The sequence below is a fragment of the Nipponia nippon genome, unplaced genomic scaffold (genome assembly GCF_047370975.1).
Source record: "Nipponia nippon isolate SJK-2023a ecotype South Korea unplaced genomic scaffold, ASM4737097v1 scaffold_1, whole genome shotgun sequence".
Taxonomy (NCBI): Eukaryota; Metazoa; Chordata; class Aves; order Pelecaniformes; family Threskiornithidae; genus Nipponia; species Nipponia nippon.
In genome coordinates, this window is record NW_028262290.1 from 64,186,122 (window position 1) to 64,206,569 (window position 20,448).

Sequence of the window (20,448 nt, forward strand, 5' to 3'; positions counted from 1 at the left end):
TCAGTCAATGAATAGGAAGAAGCTTCCCATTACACGGCGAGATTATTCGACTTTCTTTAAGTCGAAGTGCTTTCTTTAGCATTTCTTCTGTTTTCTTTAGGTCATTTACTGATGAACTGTGACATAATGCATAGGTCTAGATAGATGTATTTACATGAGGAAAAGAAGCAAAGTTTGAACAAATACTAAGTTCTTTGTACGTGGTTTTTAGTGATACTGAGCATCCATGGATTCTCATCTCGCATGTGGTCCAGTGGCTCTGTACCTATTTGGAATTCAGCCTCTTCATTTAGGTGACTAAATGTGACTTTCATCACAGTTTAATTTGAATTTTAATTATTCAGCCTTTAAGATTTTGATCAGCACTGATAAATTATAGCACAGTCATATTATACGGTATTTAGCTGATTGATTTTTGTATGCTAAAATGTAGTCATTTTGAGGAGCAATAAAAATACTTTCAAGTAGAAGAAAGGTTTCAAAGATAAAGGAATTTGTACCAGATTTGTTCAAGTTTGTGTCAGACTAGAGAGGGAAGACCTAAATCTGAGCCCTTGCAAGGGCAAACCAGGTGGCTGCTATCCATTCTGTTTAAATAAATGCAGCAACGTCAAGTCAGGCAATCAGCCCAGTCAAGGCCGGTGAGTGCAGCTTTTGGGAACTGCTGTGTGCTGCCTGGTGGTGGTGCAAGAGGTGAGAGATGAGTATACAGTATTGGGTGATGCTAGCTCTATTAGTGCTATAGGTTGCAGAAGTGTATTCTGAAAGGCAGATATAGCATTCTTTTGCTTTAGCTGAGTTCTTGTCCACCCGCATCTGTTCCTGGCTTCCTTCTTTATATTTGGATCTCTTTTCCCTCAGAAGAGTACAACATAATATCAGGGGAATCTTTATTTTCTTTTCCTGCTCTGAAGTGCCCATTTTTAGTTTCAGTTCACCAGTAGCATGGCAGGAGTACTGTAACAGAAAGGTTGATAACTAAGCCCTTCTCCATCTACGCATCTCTGTTCCGTAGCTCAGTTGGGAGTCAGCTCTCACTGGCTGGATAATGTCTACTGTCATAGGGTTGATGCTATAAAACAAGAATAAAGGCAGTGTTTAAAGTCCTGGCCCCACTGATGTTAATCACATCACCTCCGTGTCCTCAGTGAAGCCATGATTCTCTGTCTGTCATGAAGTACTTGTGTCTTAAGAGAGAAATGGAAAGCCAGGGAGTTGGCAACACCTTTCACAAGACTTTGTATCCTGAACAGTAAAAAAGTTAAACTAAGCAAGTAGATTGTGGGATCAAGTACCCAGATACTTCTAGTTTCCACTCAACTTTGCAGAGAGGATCCCGATCCCCTAAATCATGCCAAAAACCATCTAAATCCCAAAGCAGCAACTCCTTTAGGAGTTTTTCACTTCCCTCTCTACCGAGTTTGCAAGTTCTTCCACAATGAAGTGGAATCACTGAGGCATACTCAGAAGTTTTTGTCCTGGGGAGATGGGTGTATCTGCCTCGAGACTTTTGGTACACCTTTTAGGTGAACAGGCTCCTATTCCTGTGTTCTTGGGTATGTGTTAGAGGTCTGAAAATTAGAGAAGTCAGGATTCACTTAATAATGACAGTGCTGTCTGCAGCCTGATTCTAGTTATTGTTTAGGATTCTCAGCTGAGAGGGCACAAAGCATGGGCTTGGGAGCCTGTTGTTTGGATTTTTTTAGGCAAGTTATATGGGGAACATAACTGAAAACAGAAGAACAATTCTGAAAACAGGGATTAGATCTGCTTCTGGCGGTTCCTCACTGTCCACTGGCAGAGTTTCAAGGGAAAGGGTGTGGGCAGGATATATCATGCCAGCTAATACACTTTCCTGGGACGCAGGAGAACTGGATTCAACCCTCCTCAAGAGAAGGGCAGCCCAAAACTCAGGAGCTCTACTTCCTAGAATAGTACTTTAATTTCTAGAAAGTTAGGGACGCCAGTGCTTCCTTTTCCTGAGCAGATGGGAGCTCCTGATGTTTCATATTGGCTACCTACACTTTCTTTGGAAAAAGTAGATATCTAATTTAAGCAAATCTTGAGACCTATGTTAGTTCATTAATTGTACTGGGAATGTGAATGGTTCTGGAGAACAGACTAGGTTGCCTTCTAGTACTGCCGTGCCCAACAGTGCACCTAAACAAGACAGAAGCTTATTTCTACCCTGTTTTACGGATACCATGTCTCCCAAACCTATCACTCCTCTTTTTGCCTATTTTCTGATTGTCATGTCCTTTTCAGCGCTTAGATTGTGATTTTTCTGAGGCCAAGACTGATTTTTCTGTTGTTCCTCCATGCGGTGAGTGTCGTAACATCATTCTGTCATGCTATCCTCTGAAGTCATTATGCTGTGCAGTGGGAACATACCAGCTTTCTTGGAGCCAGTTTTTGCTTCATAAACGTAGGATTGCGTTTCACCATAGGAGTATAGGAAAGCCTGTACCCTTATGGTGAAACCCTACTGTTGCCAAGTCTGTGATGATGTTTAATGGCTAAAGCCTCAAAGAAGCTTGAACAGCTGGGAGCCTGCATTCACTTGAAGTGCAATGTCAGTGCCTAATTCCCATAATCTCCTTAGAAAATCTCATCTCTCATTTCTAGGACTAGTAATCCAATACCTTTCATGAGAACTAAATGCGTATAAATAGAATTTTTCAAATACATGTGCAGTCTTAAGTGTCATCAGGATCAGCCGTTGCTGTTTTAGTCTGGTTTTGTTTCTAAACCTGACCTTCAAATATGTGCCTCTCTGAATGCATTTTTGGGTGCATTTTGTTTTGTTTTGTTTTTTGAGATCATGTTATTGTTATATTGTTATAGCACAGCTTCTTGGTCTATAAACATCCAGTAATTAGAAGGAAATGATATCAGGATATTATGAGCTATATTCTTCTGCTGTTGTGAAAACTCTTGGAAATAGCCTTGGAACATACAGACTAATTCCAACAGTAAAAGAAATCTGTATACTTCTGATAACAAAAAGGCAACAAATACATATATATAGTTTTCTTCCTAAATTTCTATTATTTACTTAATTCATGTTTACTTTTTGGAAAATACTTGGATTGTTTATAACAGTTACACAGTAAACTTGTGGCCTTTAAAGAGGTATGTGGATTAATGACTTCTCAAAGAATTGTTTTACAAAAGTACTGTGGTATTTTTAGAATGAGTGCTTAGTTAAAATAGTCACTAAGGGCATGTTATTCACATAGGCATCTTCCGTACAAAACCTACGTATTTTTTATTATGCATACATTCTGACTTGATTCAGTAATGTACCTTTGTATACATACATATAACGTTAAACCTACGAATAGGTCCAGTTGTTCTAAAGTTAGTTGCATTCTCTAGAACAACGTACTGAATTAGCCCTTTAAGGACTTTATTACTATGATGCAAAATAGATTCTAAGGAATCGTTTGGTTTTATATAAAAGGTGAGGAGTGCAGGAGGTTTTTTGGTGGGTTTCTTTTTTTTTTTTAGTTTAAGAGTGGAATATATGTTTTCTTTAGCTGTAAAAGCACAATCAAGGCAACATGATAAGTGAGTCAGTGTTGTAAAAGTAAAACTAATTTTGCCTTCACTCACATGAGCTATAGAAGGAGGAAGCTTTATTGTCCCTGGGAAGGTGATAAGGCAGAGTAATTGTATATTATACTGTCCTGGAACATCTGCCTGAAGACTGTTGGAGCAATTCATCTATCATGGACGATACAGCATGTTTTGTCTTTCTGCTTTAACCCATCCCCACTGCTGGCCTGCACGAAGGTTTTGATAGGGACTGTGCCTGGGCTGGGGCTCACATTAATCAGTCCCCTTGTTCAACACTCCAGCTGACATAATTACAACCTGCGCACAGCAGTTATTCAAGTCGAGTCCTTGTCACTCGTGGTGCGAAACTACACAGCTCAGATCCCGAAGGAGATTGCCTTATCACACAGAACAAGGGCTCACAGGAGTTGAAGAGAATAGAAATGGGAAAATGTCTTCCGGGAGTACTATATATTCCTTTAAAATAAGACATTTGAGAGACTTACAAGGGACAAAGAGAAGCATTGTGCAAGGTCTGAAATGAACAGGTTATTATTTTTAAAAGGATTACACAGGCCATTTTTGTGAAATGGACGTGGATTATTAAATAAATTCAGTGGTCTCTCTCTCTTATAATTCAGTGACTCTGCCCTATTAGTTTTCTTCAGAAGTGATAAAATAGTTTTTGACCTGTATAAGCTTTAAGTATCTCTCAGTAGAAATCATCAGAACACAACTAATAAAAGTGCACATATTATACCAGTAAAATTGGCACACACATAAGGGAAGATCCACAAGGATCAGAGTTAAGGGTGAAGGAAGAAGCATGCAAAAGGGCTTTCGAAGATGAGCAAGTTCATTAGTTTCTGCTGTAGTATGATACAGGGATGTGAAAGATGAAGCCAAAGAACAAGTTTCATATTTTACCATTTTTGCCTCTTTTCATGTTAACCCTCTGTGGGGAAAAAAGGCAAGTCCATAACACCATGTATACGAAACGAAAGAAGTTTATTTTCATGTAATGTGATGGGTTTTATTTTTCTGTGGGGTTTTTTTCTTTAAGACAAAACCTTTGCGTACATGATCATAGGATAGTTTATTTGGCATTGGTCTATAAAATTCCTCAATATGACAGGATTTCACTGGCATTCAGAAGGCTTTTCCCTGGTGTTTAATTTTTTTTTTCTTCTTGGGTACTAGGTCAGCTTTTTGAAGTAATACCATTCAGGCAGTTCCTATTCTTCTCAATCAATAGATTTACAGTGCTACCCTGATTTCTCATCTAGTTAAAATACTGTGTCTAATGTTTAGACATAATTGTGTATAGTTGAAAGAACAGTAATAATTTATTTGTTCTGGGTGGTCCAATTTTAAGGTAATACTTTTACAAGGCAGCTTATCTGGGACTTTGAATAGTCTGAACTCGAAGTGCTAGAAACTATCTTACACATTTTACTCTGCACATATGTACTAGGTATACTAGGTAAGTCAAATACATAGTTCAGTGCTTTCATTCAACACTCTTCCAGTTCAGTATCTCTTGGTGAGCACATTGAACTTGATGTGTAGGTCTACTGTGAAAACCTAGCTACATGAAAGCTGCAATTTCTTACTGAGCAGCAGGGCGTCCTTGTAGGCAAATGTACTCTTGTAGGAACAAAAATTAAGTTTTGCTTGCTCCCTACTCTTAAAACCAGTTTTCCTGGGTGAATGATGACTGTGAAGTAAGCTCAAAGTACAGAGCCAAATGCTGCATTTACTTATATTTGTGCAGACAATGGCATTATGAGGACATAATCTGAAGAGAATGATGTTTCTCCAATATATACTTTCAAGGCAGATTTTAGATCAGATAATCAATCATACCTCCAACTAAAGAACCAAATTTGACTTTCAGAACCTAAGATGGTTTTGCAGTATTGACAGCCAGGAAGAATATATTTTAATTTGCAGACTGAACAAATTTCCATGACATCATGGAAACACAATAAATGTCTGACCTCACAATGACATTTTTCAGACTTAGACTGTACTTCTTGTAGACTTTGAGCCCAGAAAAAGCCTTAAGCTCAGCTAGTCTGACCTTCTACATAAAACAAACTGCATAGTTTTTTTTCCAGTTTGCTCTGTACTGAGCCTCATGTGTTTGACTAAATTTTATCGTCTAGAAAGACATTCAGGTTTGATCTGAAAAAATCCAAAGTTGGAGAACCCACTCCTCATGTGTGAAAGGTTAATTGCTGTAAGTGCTGAAGAAATGGTGCTTTATTTCTCATTTGAATTTGACTATAACTTGTAGTCATTGGTTTTGGTTTTGTTGCAGGTTTTCTCTAAGGTGCACCTTAATCACACATTTATTCCCTGTGAAGTTACTCATGCCCCAAGCTCAAATGTAATAAGCAAAACAGAGGTTTTTTAGTTTAAATGTTTGGAGGTTTTTTTTTTTTCCCCTTAACTTATATTTCTATTTATAATAATTTTTTGGCTCTTTGTTGCCTTTTCAAAATGTAAGCAGTAATACGGGAAGTAGATATTCTAGAATTAGTTTCTCCAGTGTCATAAAAGAACATTACATCCTTACGTTTGCTTGCTGCTTCCTTGCTTATACATCTAACAATGACATGGGACCTTTCTGCTTATAGCATCACACTGGAAGCTCACATTAAACCGCTGTTCTACTAATCCCTAAATCATTTTCAGCGTCACAGCTTTTCACAGCGTTATCTGTTCTGTAAGTTACTTGCATGCGTTGTGCAAAGGTGTGAGACCTAACGTGTCGTTGTATGTGTACACGTTTTGATTGAACAGGCCTAGCTTGTGAAACAGTTCTGCTCGCTCTGTATGACTGCAGTGTCATCATTATTAATCATGCTACCAATTACAGTGTCATCTGCAAATTTTATTAGCAGGGATTTTATATATACTTTTGGCATGCATAACAAAAGTGAATCTTTCAGACAATTAATACTTATTCCATTGATAAATTAGAACATTTGAAATGAAGAAGAAAATTACCATCTCTCTTTTCATGGGGGGGTTGGGGCCGGGATAGGGCAAGAAGCAGCAATGTATTAGCATTAAAAAAAAACCTACTTTGAGCAGAGATCATACAGACCACTGTGCCCTGGGTATGAATCCAAGCTGCAAAGCAACAGGATCTGCCCTCTAGGGAGTCATGTTGTCACTAAAATGGCTGAAGGAACTGACACAAAGGCCAGTTGGAAGAAGTGCCATCTGCATCTGAGATTGACAGGCAGCCTTTAGGGTCTGTAGCTATCATTTCTGACTCCAGCAACATTAGGAGTCCAGTTTCATCTTGTTCAGCCTATAGACTCCACACCCTTTCTTAGGCTCCATCTGCACTTTTATATTTGTGAAAATACTTTATGGGTTCCTGAGGATATACAAACAGACTCTACAGAATTGTTCAGTTACTTTATGTGGTCATTAAAAGAAGTACAATAGGGAAAAAATTGATGTTGAAAGGAAAAGTGTGTCTTCAATTAAATTCATCCTAGCTTTTTTAAAAAATGGATGCTTTCCATGGCCTCATTGCAGCAAGGTATTTGATCATGTACATAAATTTAAGCTTGTGAGTCATTCTTCTGAAGTCAATGGGGCTGCTTGTACTTAAGCTGCACAAGTGTGTAAGTACCTTGCTAAATCAGGGCCTATGATACTTAAAGCCCGGTCTCCATCCTTACACCACTGCAGAGATGCTGTTTCTCAGACCAACTTCTCTTTTATGCCATCTGCTCCAACAAGAAAGGAAAGGGGGAGGGAGGAAGCCCATGAACAATGGAGTGATTATTCTCAGTTACTGTGAAATAGATGAACTCCACCTGCTATTTCTGCCACTTAAACCTTGGCTGACACGGTGCAGCAGTGCACTGTGCACAGCAGACCTCTGCATCCCTCACGCTGCAGGCAGGCGGATCCAGAGGGCTCTTGAGCCAGGCCATTACAGAGCCCACTCTGCCTGCAGCGAGGCGGAAGCCAGGAGTCCTAGCAAATGTTACGGCCAGTTTTCAGTAGCAGATCAGTCCTGTGAAAAAATGCTTTTTTTGGTTTTGCCCCTTTTTTTTTTTTTTTTTCCCTCTAGTCAGTAGGTAGAAACACTGCAGCTCTCTCCAAAGAGCTACTTGGCAGACTCAGGAGCTGAGCATCCCAGCTTTGCCTGGCACCTCTGGGGGCAGTGGGGACCACAGCACAGGTCGAGAGCTGAGGCGCATCTCCCTGCCTTTCTGCACCCTTCCCACCTGCTCCTCCCAACTCTAGTAGTTCGGATGTAATTTGTGCGTTTCTGTCTAAAAGGTTCCTCGTTATTTCTTTCTCTTCCTGTAGAAAGCAGAATTAATGGAAGCATTTAAGGCAGGAAGCCATTACTTCCTTGGAATCAAAGATTTTTTTTTTTTTTTTTCCTGCAAAAATCAGGTTTTCTTTATGTTGTGAAGTGTGTTGTGAACTAAACATTTTTTTTTTCTTTTTTTGAGGAAAATATTCTGACTGAAAATTCATAAGTATAGATCTAGATGCCAGCACTGGTTTTATACTTTGGTTGTTGTTCACTGTGCAGGGTTGTAACCGGCTTTACAGGTTTCTCAGAGGTAAACAAGACTAGAGTACGTTACTTCTTATTTCCCTTCAGGATCTCCATTTACCCTGAATTTGCCTTTAAAAGTGTGCATTTTGGCTATCGTAATCACACGTATTTGTAATGATCAATTATTTGAAATTGGGAATTTTTATTCCAATACCTTGTAAATATAATGGTAGAGCTGTGGCCAGATTACAATTTGGACATGCTAGTCTGCTGAATGGAGCTGAGACACAAGCAGTAATTATCAATCTTCCATCATTTTCAGTGCTGACGCACAAGTTTTTGCTGCTTCCCTACAGGGCTCTGCTACTTTTTAGCAGCCAGCATTGGACATCTGTCACACATACTGTATGTCATAACAAATAGATCATTACAGAAAAAAATGCAAAGCTATAAATGTAGAAAAGCAGAAAACATTACGATTATTATCCCTGGGTATTACTATAATACTGTCAGAATAAATCCCAAATACGTTTTTATTATTTTCTTTGTGAAACTGACTGTATCATAAAATCTCATTAAAACATGTAAATGTAGTGTACTCTCTTCTGTGGGCTACTTCATATTTTCTGAGTGGCAATGCGTGCAATACATGGCAGTACATGTAAAACATGGCAATACGTGTGGCCACCAGATTGTAGGGTATGCGTTTTTATGACACTGTGGGTGTGTATTTCAGTCAGCTTAGCTTGGTACGGTTGAAAAGCATCAGCTGTGGGCAAGCGTTCGCTGCAGAAACAGCTATAGTGGTAAAGACATTGCTGTCCCCCAGCAGCTCGTTGCCATTGTCCAGCAGAGGACTTTATGAACAGCATAGAGGGATGTCTGCCAGCAGTGACGTAGGCAGAACTGAGCTGGCGCTGGGGACATCGTGGTTGACCTCCTGAGTTCCCATGGAGCTGTATGCTGCTAATTCTGGCAATAATATCATAAGTCACTTGATAATTGAGGTCGGTTGCAGAGCGCCAGCACTTGTATTCATGTGATTGTTCCCCCAGTCATTTAAAACCTAAATAAAAGGTAGAAATTTTGTTCTTAAAGGAAAAGAGCAAGGAAAAAGTAACCCAGGTGCATGCTAGTAATAGGAAGACTAAGAAAATGTACCATGTCTCATATACATATGCACACATATATGTTATATATGTGTGTTAATGTGTAATAATAATTACAGTTTTATAATGTTAGTTTCCACACATTTCAGAATATATTTTTATTATTTCTTGTGCAATACTGTATTGACCTGTAGCACTGAGGAGGTAAGCCAATACTTCAAGTTTTAAACTTGTGGTCTGAACTGAGTGCTAGCGGTGTATGCAGATTGTGTATAAAGTTGTAGCTAGTTTGAGTTAACTGGCAATCAGTTTATTTTAAAAACAGAAATGTAGATAAATCTTGAGTATGCTGGGAATAATTTTTGGTGGGTTTGTTTGTCTGGTTTTTGCTTAGTAGAAGTTGGGCAGAGTGACTGTCATTGTGAAGATTTTGATTGAATAAGCCTGTTCATATAATGTAATTACCACAGATTGAGGTATTTGTTTCTTTCCTGTCAAGAAAATATTGCCCATTAGGTTGTTTACTGTCACTCTACTGAATGCTAGTTTTCATACAGTTTAATGCAAGTAAGAAAGGCAGGCTAGAAGGGAAGCAGTAACGCTGAAAAAAACCTGAAAAGTTCCTGCATATAAATGAGCGAACAGGAGCTCTTGGTGCTTTGAGGAGTACCCAGGAGCTCCCAGCACTCCTGGCTGGAACTGGGGAATGCTGGGCACGGGGGAAGTCATGGCATCCTTGTATGCAGCACTGGCGTGAAATGCACCGTAGTACTCAAAGGTTAAACAAATGTTTACAATTGGAAAGAGTTTAGGAAAAATCCGATGATTTCCCAAAGTGAGGTGAAAGGAACTGGGTCTCTGTAGCTCATCCACGAGAAGTCCAGATAGCAGAGGATCCTTCAGCTGAGCAAGATGTGTTGGAAACGTAACACTAGCTGTTAGCTGGATGCAGGAATATGAGAAATACGAGAGTTTGTAAAAGTGAGTGTGATCAACTGTAGAGTAACTTGCCTACAATTACAATGGGTTCCCTGTTGATTTCCATCGGATTTCAGTGTGTCTCTGAAAATCATGGTTTAGTACCAAAAAGAGTTAGGGTTTGAGGAAAGAATCACTGTGCAAACTTTTTATGAACTGTGCAATCCATGAGGTTAAGCTAAATGTTCTATATGACTTTGCATTTTTAAAAATCTGTGGCTCTCCTTTTCTAGTGTAATTACATTATTGCAGTTTTGATTTAAAGACAGTTTTCCAAATTAGATGGCATTTTCTGTGAAAGAAACACCTGCAAATTTTTGGTGAATAACAGAGGTTAAGAATCTATGATGATACATATTGCTTTCATGAGAAGTTTGCTTTCATCATAACTGCTTTTATTTCTGGAAGAGAGTATCTGGGGACTTTGCTATTTTTCAATCAAAATACTCCAATTTCTGTGTACTTCTTGCAGGTTGCATAGGAGGGTATAAACACTGCAGAAGACCTTCAGAGTGCTCTCCATATGAGAGTGAACTTGATTCATACTGACGAACAGAAATCTTTTCAATCAGTCAGCTGTATCACTGTGTTTGTTCTTATGTTGTAAATAGTGACATCCATGGAGCTGCCCTAAGTCCTTTAGGTTATATTCATTTCTCTGCAGAAAGAGGTTGTTTGTACTTAATATACTGGAGAAAACCTTTTGAAAAAGGTTTATTTTGTGCAAATAAGATCCCTACAAGGTGCTAAAATTTTTAAAACTTAGTGGGCATTAACATTTTGCCTCATTTGCACCTCTGAAACCTTCCATTTCCATGTCTTGCAGTAAGCATCTTTCTGAAAATGTCAGGCACATAATGGAAGAGTGTTCTAATTTTGGTTCCCTATTAGTAAAACATCTTAATAAAAATAGGTTGCTTCCTACTATATTTCATTTAGCTGTTGAATGCAATGCTAATGTATTCTCATGTACAAAACCCTTAGAAAATATAGAAGCATTCCTATTCCGCACAGGCAAATTTAGAATTAACAGAAGATGTTTTGTGAATTTCTCTTACTTCATGATGTTTATCTAAAAGGCCACATAAAAGATGAGGACAGTAAATAGCTCTGCAGTTAGCTACTGAATTCAGCTGTTTACATGGGCTGTCTAAACCAGTGCTGCTGGCTGGGAGGAGGGCAGAGCGCGACCCCCTGCATCCAGCCGCGAGGCTGGGGCTGAGCCCCTCTGCGTGGGGAAGGGATGCCCGAATCCCTGCCCTCTTATAGCTTGTGCTGCTTGCTGGTGAGACTGGCTGGCTGGCTGAGCCCTGCAAGATGGGAGAGAAGGAAGAGATGATGGGGGAATAACGACCGCAGGCAGCACTTACTGTGGGGACCTTCAGGCTGGCAATTGCCCACCTGGCACAAACTTGCTTCAAGGCTCGTCGTTCCTCCCGTGATTCCCTGCTGCTGACTTTGAACTCCCACCTCTGCCTCCTGCAAAGTGCACACCTGTGCTCTGCCATCCCAGGACCCTGAACAGTGCTGCTGTTTGCCATGGGGTAGACCTAGTTTTGCTGAGGAATCTGGTCAGTGGCACACTACAGCTTGCCAATGCAACTGAGAAAATGTCTTCATAGGGGCAGAGGGATGCTACTTTTAGGGGCTAGAGGAACAATAGTATTTTCTGGCTTAGGGAGGAAGGCGGTTATGAGAACTTTTGCCCTGTGCACTAGGAGCATGTATTTTCCCCCTGTTCTGTAGACCAGGCACTCTGTTTATTGCTCTTAGCACAATGCCCTATTTTTGGTGAGAGAACTGAGAGAGAGAGAGATAAGGATAGGAGAGAGGCAATAGGAGAGGGAAGACAAAGTAAACACAGGCAACAGATTCTCATGGTGACAAAATGTCTGGGCATTTTATGCTACTCCTAACCTTCCCCTTTATTCCACTCCCCCAGCAAAGTGGATCAGTGCTGCTAAGGAGCAGATGAGGGCACGGAGGGTTGTGGCATGTGGCATTGAGCTTCCTTGTCATTCTCTGGATGATGCCTGTGCAAGCACAGTCACCACTGAAAACTTGAATAAACTGTTTTGTTTTCATGCTTGGAATAGGGAAGTTTGCTTTAGGCCCCATTGCGGAGAAGCTTTGAGCCCCATTGTGGTAGGGTGCCACTGGAGATGTCCATTGGAAGCTGAGTATTATTCACTGTTATAGTACCTACCCAGCTTTTTTTGCTGTGGTATCCTGTTCCTATCTAGGTAATCAGTATTCTGAGATTTGCTTACAGAGTGACAATGACATCAAAAGTAACTTAAATCTTTTTTGGATACATTGTTGGTGTCGAGCAGCTGAGCCCAGAGGGTGGTGATCAGTGGCATGAAGTCTAGTTGGAGGCCAGTAACTAGCGGTGTACCCCAGGGGTCAATATTGAGTCTAGTCCTTTTCAACTTCTTCGTTAATGATCTGGGTGATGGGGCAGAGTGTACCCTCAGAAAGTTTGCAGATGACACAACACTGGGAGGTGTGGCTGATACACCAGAAAGTTGTGCTGCAATCCAGAGGGACCTCAACAGGCTAAAGAAATGGGCTGACAGGAACCTCATATAGTTCAACAAGGGTAAGTGCCGAGTCCTGCACATGGGGAGGAACAACCCCATGCACCACTATATGCTGGGGGCTGACCAGCTGGAAAACAGCTTTGCAGAAAAGGACCTGGGTTCCTGGTGGACACCAAGTTGAGCATGGGCCACCAACATGCCCTTGCAGCAAAGAAAGCTAACTATATCCTGGGCTGCATTAGGAGGATTGCTGCCAGCAGGTCAAGGGAGGTGATCCTTCCCCTCTGCTCAGCACTGGTGAGGCCATACCTGGTGTGCTGTGTCCAGTTCTGGTCTCCCTGGTACAAGAGAGACATAGACATACTTAAGAGAGTCCAGCAAAGGGGTACTACAATGATGAAGGCACTGGAGCATCTCTCTCAAATAAGGAGAGGCTGAGAGAGCTGGGACTGTTCAGCCTGGAGAAGAGAAGGCTTGGGGGGGATCTCATCAATGTGCACAAATACCTGAAGAGAGGGTGCAAAGACGACGGAACCAGGCTCTTTTTCAGTGGTGCCCAGTGATAGGACAAGAGGCAATGGGCACAAACTGAAACACAGGAGGTTCCCTCTGAACATCAGGAAGCACGTTTCCACTGTGAGGGTGACTGAGCACTGTTACAGGTTGCCCAGGGAGGCTGGGGAGTCTCCATCCTTGGAGGTATTCAGAAGCTGCCTGAAAATGGTCTTGGGCAACTGGCTGTAGGTGGCCCTGCTTGAGCAGGGGGAGTGGGACCAGACGACCTCCAGAGGTCCCTTCCAACCTCAACCATTCTGTGGTTCTGTGACTAAAGTACAATTTTACAATTGACAAGTCATTTCCAGTTCATGATATTTGAATACACAGCAACCTTTAATTTACTGAGAGCACCAAAAGAAAGACATGTAACTGGTTGGTATGAACAGACTTCTAATGGCAACATGAAATGTGCAGTTAGAACAGCAATGTGAACTCATTCCTCTGCGATGAACATGAACATTCGAGATAAAAGCCCTTTTTTATCTTAGGCCAGAAGAGGTTTTCCTTTCGTCTTAATCAGTAGCTGCATTTCTCAGGAGAAGCTTGCCATCCGTCTCCCTTACTTCACAGCATTGTCCTTTACAGAAATGTGGGAGCTTTCCTGGATGTGTGCAGTGGAAAGTAAGCCTACGCCCTTCCCGATATATCAGTCTTTGATGGAGGAGGTCGTACGGGCTTGTTGCATGGGAAGTATGGGCTGAGCTTTTCAGCTCACATTTCCTGTTCACCTGCAACGTGCCTTAGGAACACGTCCCATCTCTTCTTTAACCGTGTATAGCACTGATAGGACACTGAAAACTCTGTACAGGTCTTCCACTTCCCTTTAAGAGAACCCCCTTTGTGGGGTTTGCATCGAGTCTCAAATCTTTCTTCATGTCTGATACGACTCGCTGCAAGACGTGAAATAAAAACAAAATTACTGTTGTGCTTCTCTGGATCAGCATTGAATACAAACCCATAGACTATAGCTTTAGACTAATTAAGTCTCTCTAGTGAGTGCCCTTCCTGTTATTGCAGAGACTGGAAAAATTGCCATAAATATGTACATCTGATTTTTGGAATGGAAAATGGATCATAAGGACGAAAGCATGCATCGTAATTTAACTGAGGAACCTCTGGTTTAGCCGTACTGGAACACAGGCTAGCCTTTTAAAAGCTGCATTTATTTGTTTGTAATTCAGACTGGAACTCAAAAAACAGAAAGACTTTACTCAGTTTGTTTTGGGCTGGGCTCTAAGTTGCCAAATTTCAGAACAAAGGGAATCTTTATCTCAAAGTTTGTAAACTCCTGGAAGTGTATTTTATAATACAAAGCCTGTCAAATGCTTAACTATCATCACTATTGCAACACACTAATATTTTAGTGAGATGTTTATCATGGCATAGCTTTAATGAAAATAGTGCTGTTTAAAATCACAGACCTCTGTGTTTAGTCATATGAGATGAAGTGATGTAACTACACACATACACAAAGTTTTGGTGTGGGGGTTTTTTGTGTCAGACATATAATAACATACTTGTACAGTACTCAGGAGAAGACTCCTAATAAAACAGACAGTCAAAGCACAGTGAATAATTAAAAAAAAAATTTTATATGCAGTACCTTTTTGTCATGTCATATTTAAAGGTATTACTTGGCTTCAAAAGTGCTTGGATTTGCCAGTTGTTATCTTCATGGTTTACCTTATGATTGCAATTGCTGCATTGCAACCCAATACGAGAGGCCATTTGTAATGCCTTGTGATCTCATATTCCTCATTTTTGATTAAGTCTTTCTGGCCTCATCACATGGAAAAATATATTTTCATATTTTATATGTTTTTATTTCCCATGATGAATATATCAGTATGTTGGCATGTTTAGTCAGATTTTTACTGATGACTGAATAAATGAGACTTCGGGATTGCTCTCTTTAAAGTGGTTGGAGCAAATTCACAAATCAAAGGAGATAGAACTGGTCTTTTATGACTTGAACAGGCTGGGTTTTCTTCACAACTCTTACATAGGTTTCCACAGATCCTTTATATATTTCACAGAAATATTTCAAAGTAAAAAGTTTTATATCTTTCCTTAACATAGTATGAGAGCTGAGCTAAAAGGACACAGATATTTTATTTCAGATTCGTGTGCTCTGCTTTAATCCACTGCCCTTTAAAGTATAACCCATGATAGAAGGTTACCAGATCGTCTCCTGCTTTCATTGCAGTATACACTATCCTTTTTTTTTTTTTTTTTTAATAAAATACATGTTTCATTTTAACAACATTTATGAGCATTGTAATTTTTTTAGGGCTGAATCCTGAAAGATGCTGAGGGCCAATATTCCCCATATTTTTCAGTGAACATAAGTGTCTTCTCTGACATTCTCAGGAGCCTGATCATTATACTGGTATATAGCAGATGGACATGACAGAGGGTGAGCTTTGGCAGCACCGTAAGGCAGATATCAGCTTTACTATGACCATCTCCAAGGGAGAGACAAGCACTCCAACAGAACTCCAAGCTGCTACTTCCAGTTTATTTTGGGGGTCCTTTTTTTTTTAGGTGCCTGTTACTGTGGTATTTCTGACAGTGACAGGTAAACAATCAATTCCTCAAAATACTACTGTTGTCTTATTTGAATATTCGTGAAGTGTGATGTGTTTATGTAGTTTACTTGAGTGTTTGTACTTTTTTCAGTTAAACTGAATTACTGTTCTTAGTTTGACAATATTAATAGTGTACAGTACTAAGAAAGCCTAAAAAAATTTGTACATAGGCTGTTATTTTGATTCAAGATTAAATATAATGGTTATTTCTGATTGAAATAAATGAAGAAGCAGTATATTTTATATGGGATTCATCACAGTCTTTGAATAAGTAGGAAATTCTAATGGAAAATAATTTTGGTTTGAGACAGCAAAGTTTTAAAGACTGGAAATTAAAAATTACTGTCATATCATGGATCTCTGGATAAAAGAAATACAAGATCTTTATTCACTTTTTTTTTTCAGAAATATGATTAGAAACATTAAAACATTTTGAAATGTATAAAATTAATTTTATATGTATTCTGACTTTTATGCATGAAAACTCCACTGCTTCTACAAAAGCTGTGTTTAAGATATAAACCAGAACCTGTGTGTACTTTCAAAAAGGTATAAACTTGAACAACTCAATTCTCTTTTCTAGGAACAGTTCATAAGGTGTGATGAGAGTTGGTGGAATTTCCTTACAAAAAACATTCATAGTAAGTCCTATGGAATCTAGGAACTGTGTAGGAGAGGTTCATGTGAGCTCCACTGGGAATGTTACAAGCATCTGTGTATTTCAGTTTTGCTAAGTTAAAGACTTTTGCTTAATTTCTGTCCATCACTGACTACCATCAAAAAAAATAAAAATTATAAGGCTTTTACAAATGTAAAAAATTGTTCATTTTTAAATTATTCTGGTTCAGATGTATTGCTCAGTTAACCTGAAACAGCTTTGGGAGCCTTCGTGCAAAGGACAACATTTATACAAAACCTAAGAGATGCAGAAATTAGGCAGATAGGGAAAAATGAGTAATGACTACTTATTTTCTGTTATAACACTAGGTTTTATTTGAATGACTAGTAGGGAATAAATTGTTATATAACCTGTTTCTTTTTTCATTGTTTTTTAGGTCTAACTGTGCTGAAAATATCCGTAAACACATCTTACATACAGGAAAGCATGAAGGAGTAAAAATGTATAACTGTCCTAAATGTGACTATGGAACCAATATCCCTGTGGAATTTCGTAACCACTTAAAAGAACTACACCCAGACATTGAAAATCCTGATCTGGCGTACTTGCATGCTGGTAAGGTTATTCTTCCCTTTGCTTACAAATTCTCTATTCTACATGAGCATGCTTAAATGATGGCAATAAGAAAGTTAGCTGCTATGTTATTTATTCTAAAGAACATGATTTTAAAATGGGCTTAGTCCTCTTCAGGTTTTCACAAGGGGTGCAAAGCTTGCGGTTCCATACATAAACATCAGAAGTGCGTGCTATTTAGATGTCTCATTTTGAAATCTAGTTGAACTTTTATAGAGAAATATTTTTTTAACATTTGTATTAAGTCCCTCTGCCCACCCTATTCCTCCAAGAACAGAAAACCAAAATTCCGCCGGAAATACAGTGGCAAATCAATGTACCACTTTAAAAATTCTTAGATTTCATTACAAAAAAGCAGACAGTATTTAATATTAAAAGATAGAACAGCAGAGATCAATCAATAACTTACATGTATGTTTTGAGGGTTTATGTTAGAGAGCACAGACATGGATGTCGCTGGAGGAATGCAAAACAAAAACATTGCTTTGGAAACAGGAATTAAAAGAAAAATGTTGGGGTGTTTCCTGTTTAGGAACACGAGATTTTTTTAAATTTTTTTTTCTTAGAGATTCTACAGTTCAGAATAGAAGGCAGAACTTTAATGGGAGCATCCAGTTAGGAGAAAAACAAGAGTTTAATGGCAAGACATTAGGAGAAATAATACAAAATTAGGCTGGAGCTTGACTGAAATGTGATCTTAGCTCAGGAGAGGCAGATAACTTAGACATCACTGGGCGGGAAGACAAGTCAGAGCAGTGGGAAAAAAGAACAGATGGCGAGAAGAAAGAGTTAGGGAATCCAGAGGAGGAAGAAGCTATGTGGGCCAAATTCTTCCTGAGATGCAAATTAATCTTCCATCGAAGTACTACTATTAGTACTGCTGTGTCAGATTTGAATCTTCTTGTGTAAGGAATTGATCTCATAATTTTTTGAGACCCTCATACCTGTAAAAAAACATGACCTAGAGAGCTTTCATTCAGCTCTATGCAGTGTGTACACTCAAGTCATTTTAAAACCTCTCAGTCTTCTCAAAATGACTGCTTGCTTTCCTGACTGGAGGCAGTGTATTATTTGTACCATATATTTCTATTTGCCAAGTATTCCACTTCATTTTGGAACCAATCATCATGTCATGTCAGCATATGGTGGATAATATCTGGATGTGCAAACAAAATGCCAGTTGGCGGAATACCAATTTCAAAATAGGTCAGAAAACTGATCACATTTCACCATAGTTCTCACTAAAGTGAATGAATATTCAACTCAGAGCTTATATCCAGACACTGTTGGATTTTTACTACAATAATCGCACTTAAAATAATATGAAAAATTAAAATGCTTTAAATAGACAGATATACAGACACAACACATATATAACACTAGTAGAATCACAAATATTTTCCAAAATTTCCAAAGTTTTCATGTTACTTGTTCAAGACTATATCTAGGTAAATGAATTGCTCATTGCAGCATGCTGTGGGTAAAACTATTCAACTTGCTTGTCTTGGTAACATAGGAAAACTGTAATCAATGTGTTGTATACTAACGATATCTGCTTTTTATACATTCATTCTTACAGTGGAGAAATTCCCTTGCACTGAACAGGCAATGTTTGTACTGTACAAACATATTAGTACTGGCAAGAACTGGTTGCCACCTAAATATTGCCAGGCTAGCCTAGAACTGGTACACAACAAAAGTGTATTGAAATACTGTTTGCATAATTCCATCACTAAAAGATCGATACTATATTTTCCTTTCAAGAAGAAACACTGTTAAGGTGGGACCTAGGTGATAATTGTGTATTCACATCAGAGTTAAATTAAGGGGTTTTCATTTCTTCTTTTCAATCTATTTCTGACTGCTGGACATATGAGAGTTAAAGGTTTTAGAGAAAATTTTTAAAGGAATGAGGGGATAACTCCTGTGCCCTGGCTAACATCCCTTATCAAAATAAGATTTGTTCTATGTCTGATTCACAGTTACTGATTACATATTGGTCATTGGCTGCACACACAAAGAATCTACAACATGACATAGAACCCTTTAGGATGATAGGAGTATGAAAGTGTCATACAAGATCGATTTTTATTTTTTTTTTTTTAACTTAAACATATTTGTCTGTCTTTTGTGTTCTAACATTGCTTTGTAACAGTAAAGCCAGCTCCTTTGCTTCTTTGAGCAGAATAGAAATAGAATAAGTCTCATCACTGGCAAAGGGTCAAACACCAACTCCAGCCACTTTGCAGGACCAGTCAGCAACTCCTTCACCACAACCCACCAAGAATGGAGCTGTGGGGTTCTTTTAGGTTGTGGCTGGGAACAAAAATCAAGTCTGTTTCTCATCTGTGAAATTAAGGTTATCAGTTGGATTTCTAATTCAAAGTTAATGCTTTTTATAATATAATGTTCTACTACTAATTTCTGTTTAGCTTTCTTTGGCAAGTAATATACTGCCTTATGGGGTCAATGGCAGTAGGGAGCTTAAAGAAGCTGCATCTCTAAAAGAGAGGCTGCGGAAGGTGGAAGGCAGAACAAGTTAGCTTCTACACGAGTAAGGGTGATACTATAATTGATAGGTGGTAGCGCTTTCTATTCTCTATCTTTGAAATCCTGTATAATGTGAGGAATTGATGTATGGAAATGCCACAAAGCCAGATCTTCGGGCTTTCTTTTCCCTTTTTGCTGTAGACTCTTTCATAGATGGAGATATTTAACTATACAACTATATTCCTTACAAACCTTATGAAGTACCATTATATGTTTTAAAACAATAAGAATCTAGAGCATACTTCTGCTTTAATTTAAAACAATTACTGCACTTGAACAGCATACCTTTAATGCACACAAACTAACAAAAAGATATGTGCATCTGCACATAAAATTATGGCTTGAATTATTATGGCTAGATTACACTTCAAATATCAATTTACACATTTAACCTCTAATTTTTATACAAATCATCAAATCTGTTTTGAAATGTCATTGTGTGTTGTTCTGTAAGAGCTTTATGCCTGTTTCTTGATATTCTGTCCCATATTCTCAAGATTTGTTTTGAAATTGAAATTTTGTTTAAAAACAAATCCAGAAATTATCCACAATATTAATTTATTTTCTTTTAAAAAATCACTTTTAAGACACTGATAGATTTTATAGCTGTTGTAAAACAGAAGTGGGTTTACTAGCAAGCTCAGGAATCCTGCAGTTAATGTTTTAGTCAGGGAAATTTGGTTCTAATGGAAGCTATTAATATTATTCTTGTTTTATCAATGTGCAAATCTGAAAATTCATCATTACAAATGGAAAATTAATACAATAA

The 20,448-nt window shown here is 38.7% G+C and overlaps 1 protein-coding gene across 4 annotated transcripts in view; it reads left to right on the top strand.

The window, feature by feature from the left end:
* Window positions 1-20,448, top strand: part of ZNF407 (zinc finger protein 407) — a 352,038-nt gene that overhangs the window by 229,891 nt on the left and 101,699 nt on the right. For all 4 annotated transcript variants that reach the window (XM_087757699.1, XM_087757707.1, XM_087757724.1 and 1 more), the window contains one exon: window positions 16,933-17,111. In XM_087757699.1, the coding sequence (XP_087613825.1) occupies window positions 16,933-17,111 (179 nt within the window). The remainder of the gene's footprint in view (window positions 1-16,932; window positions 17,112-20,448) is intronic.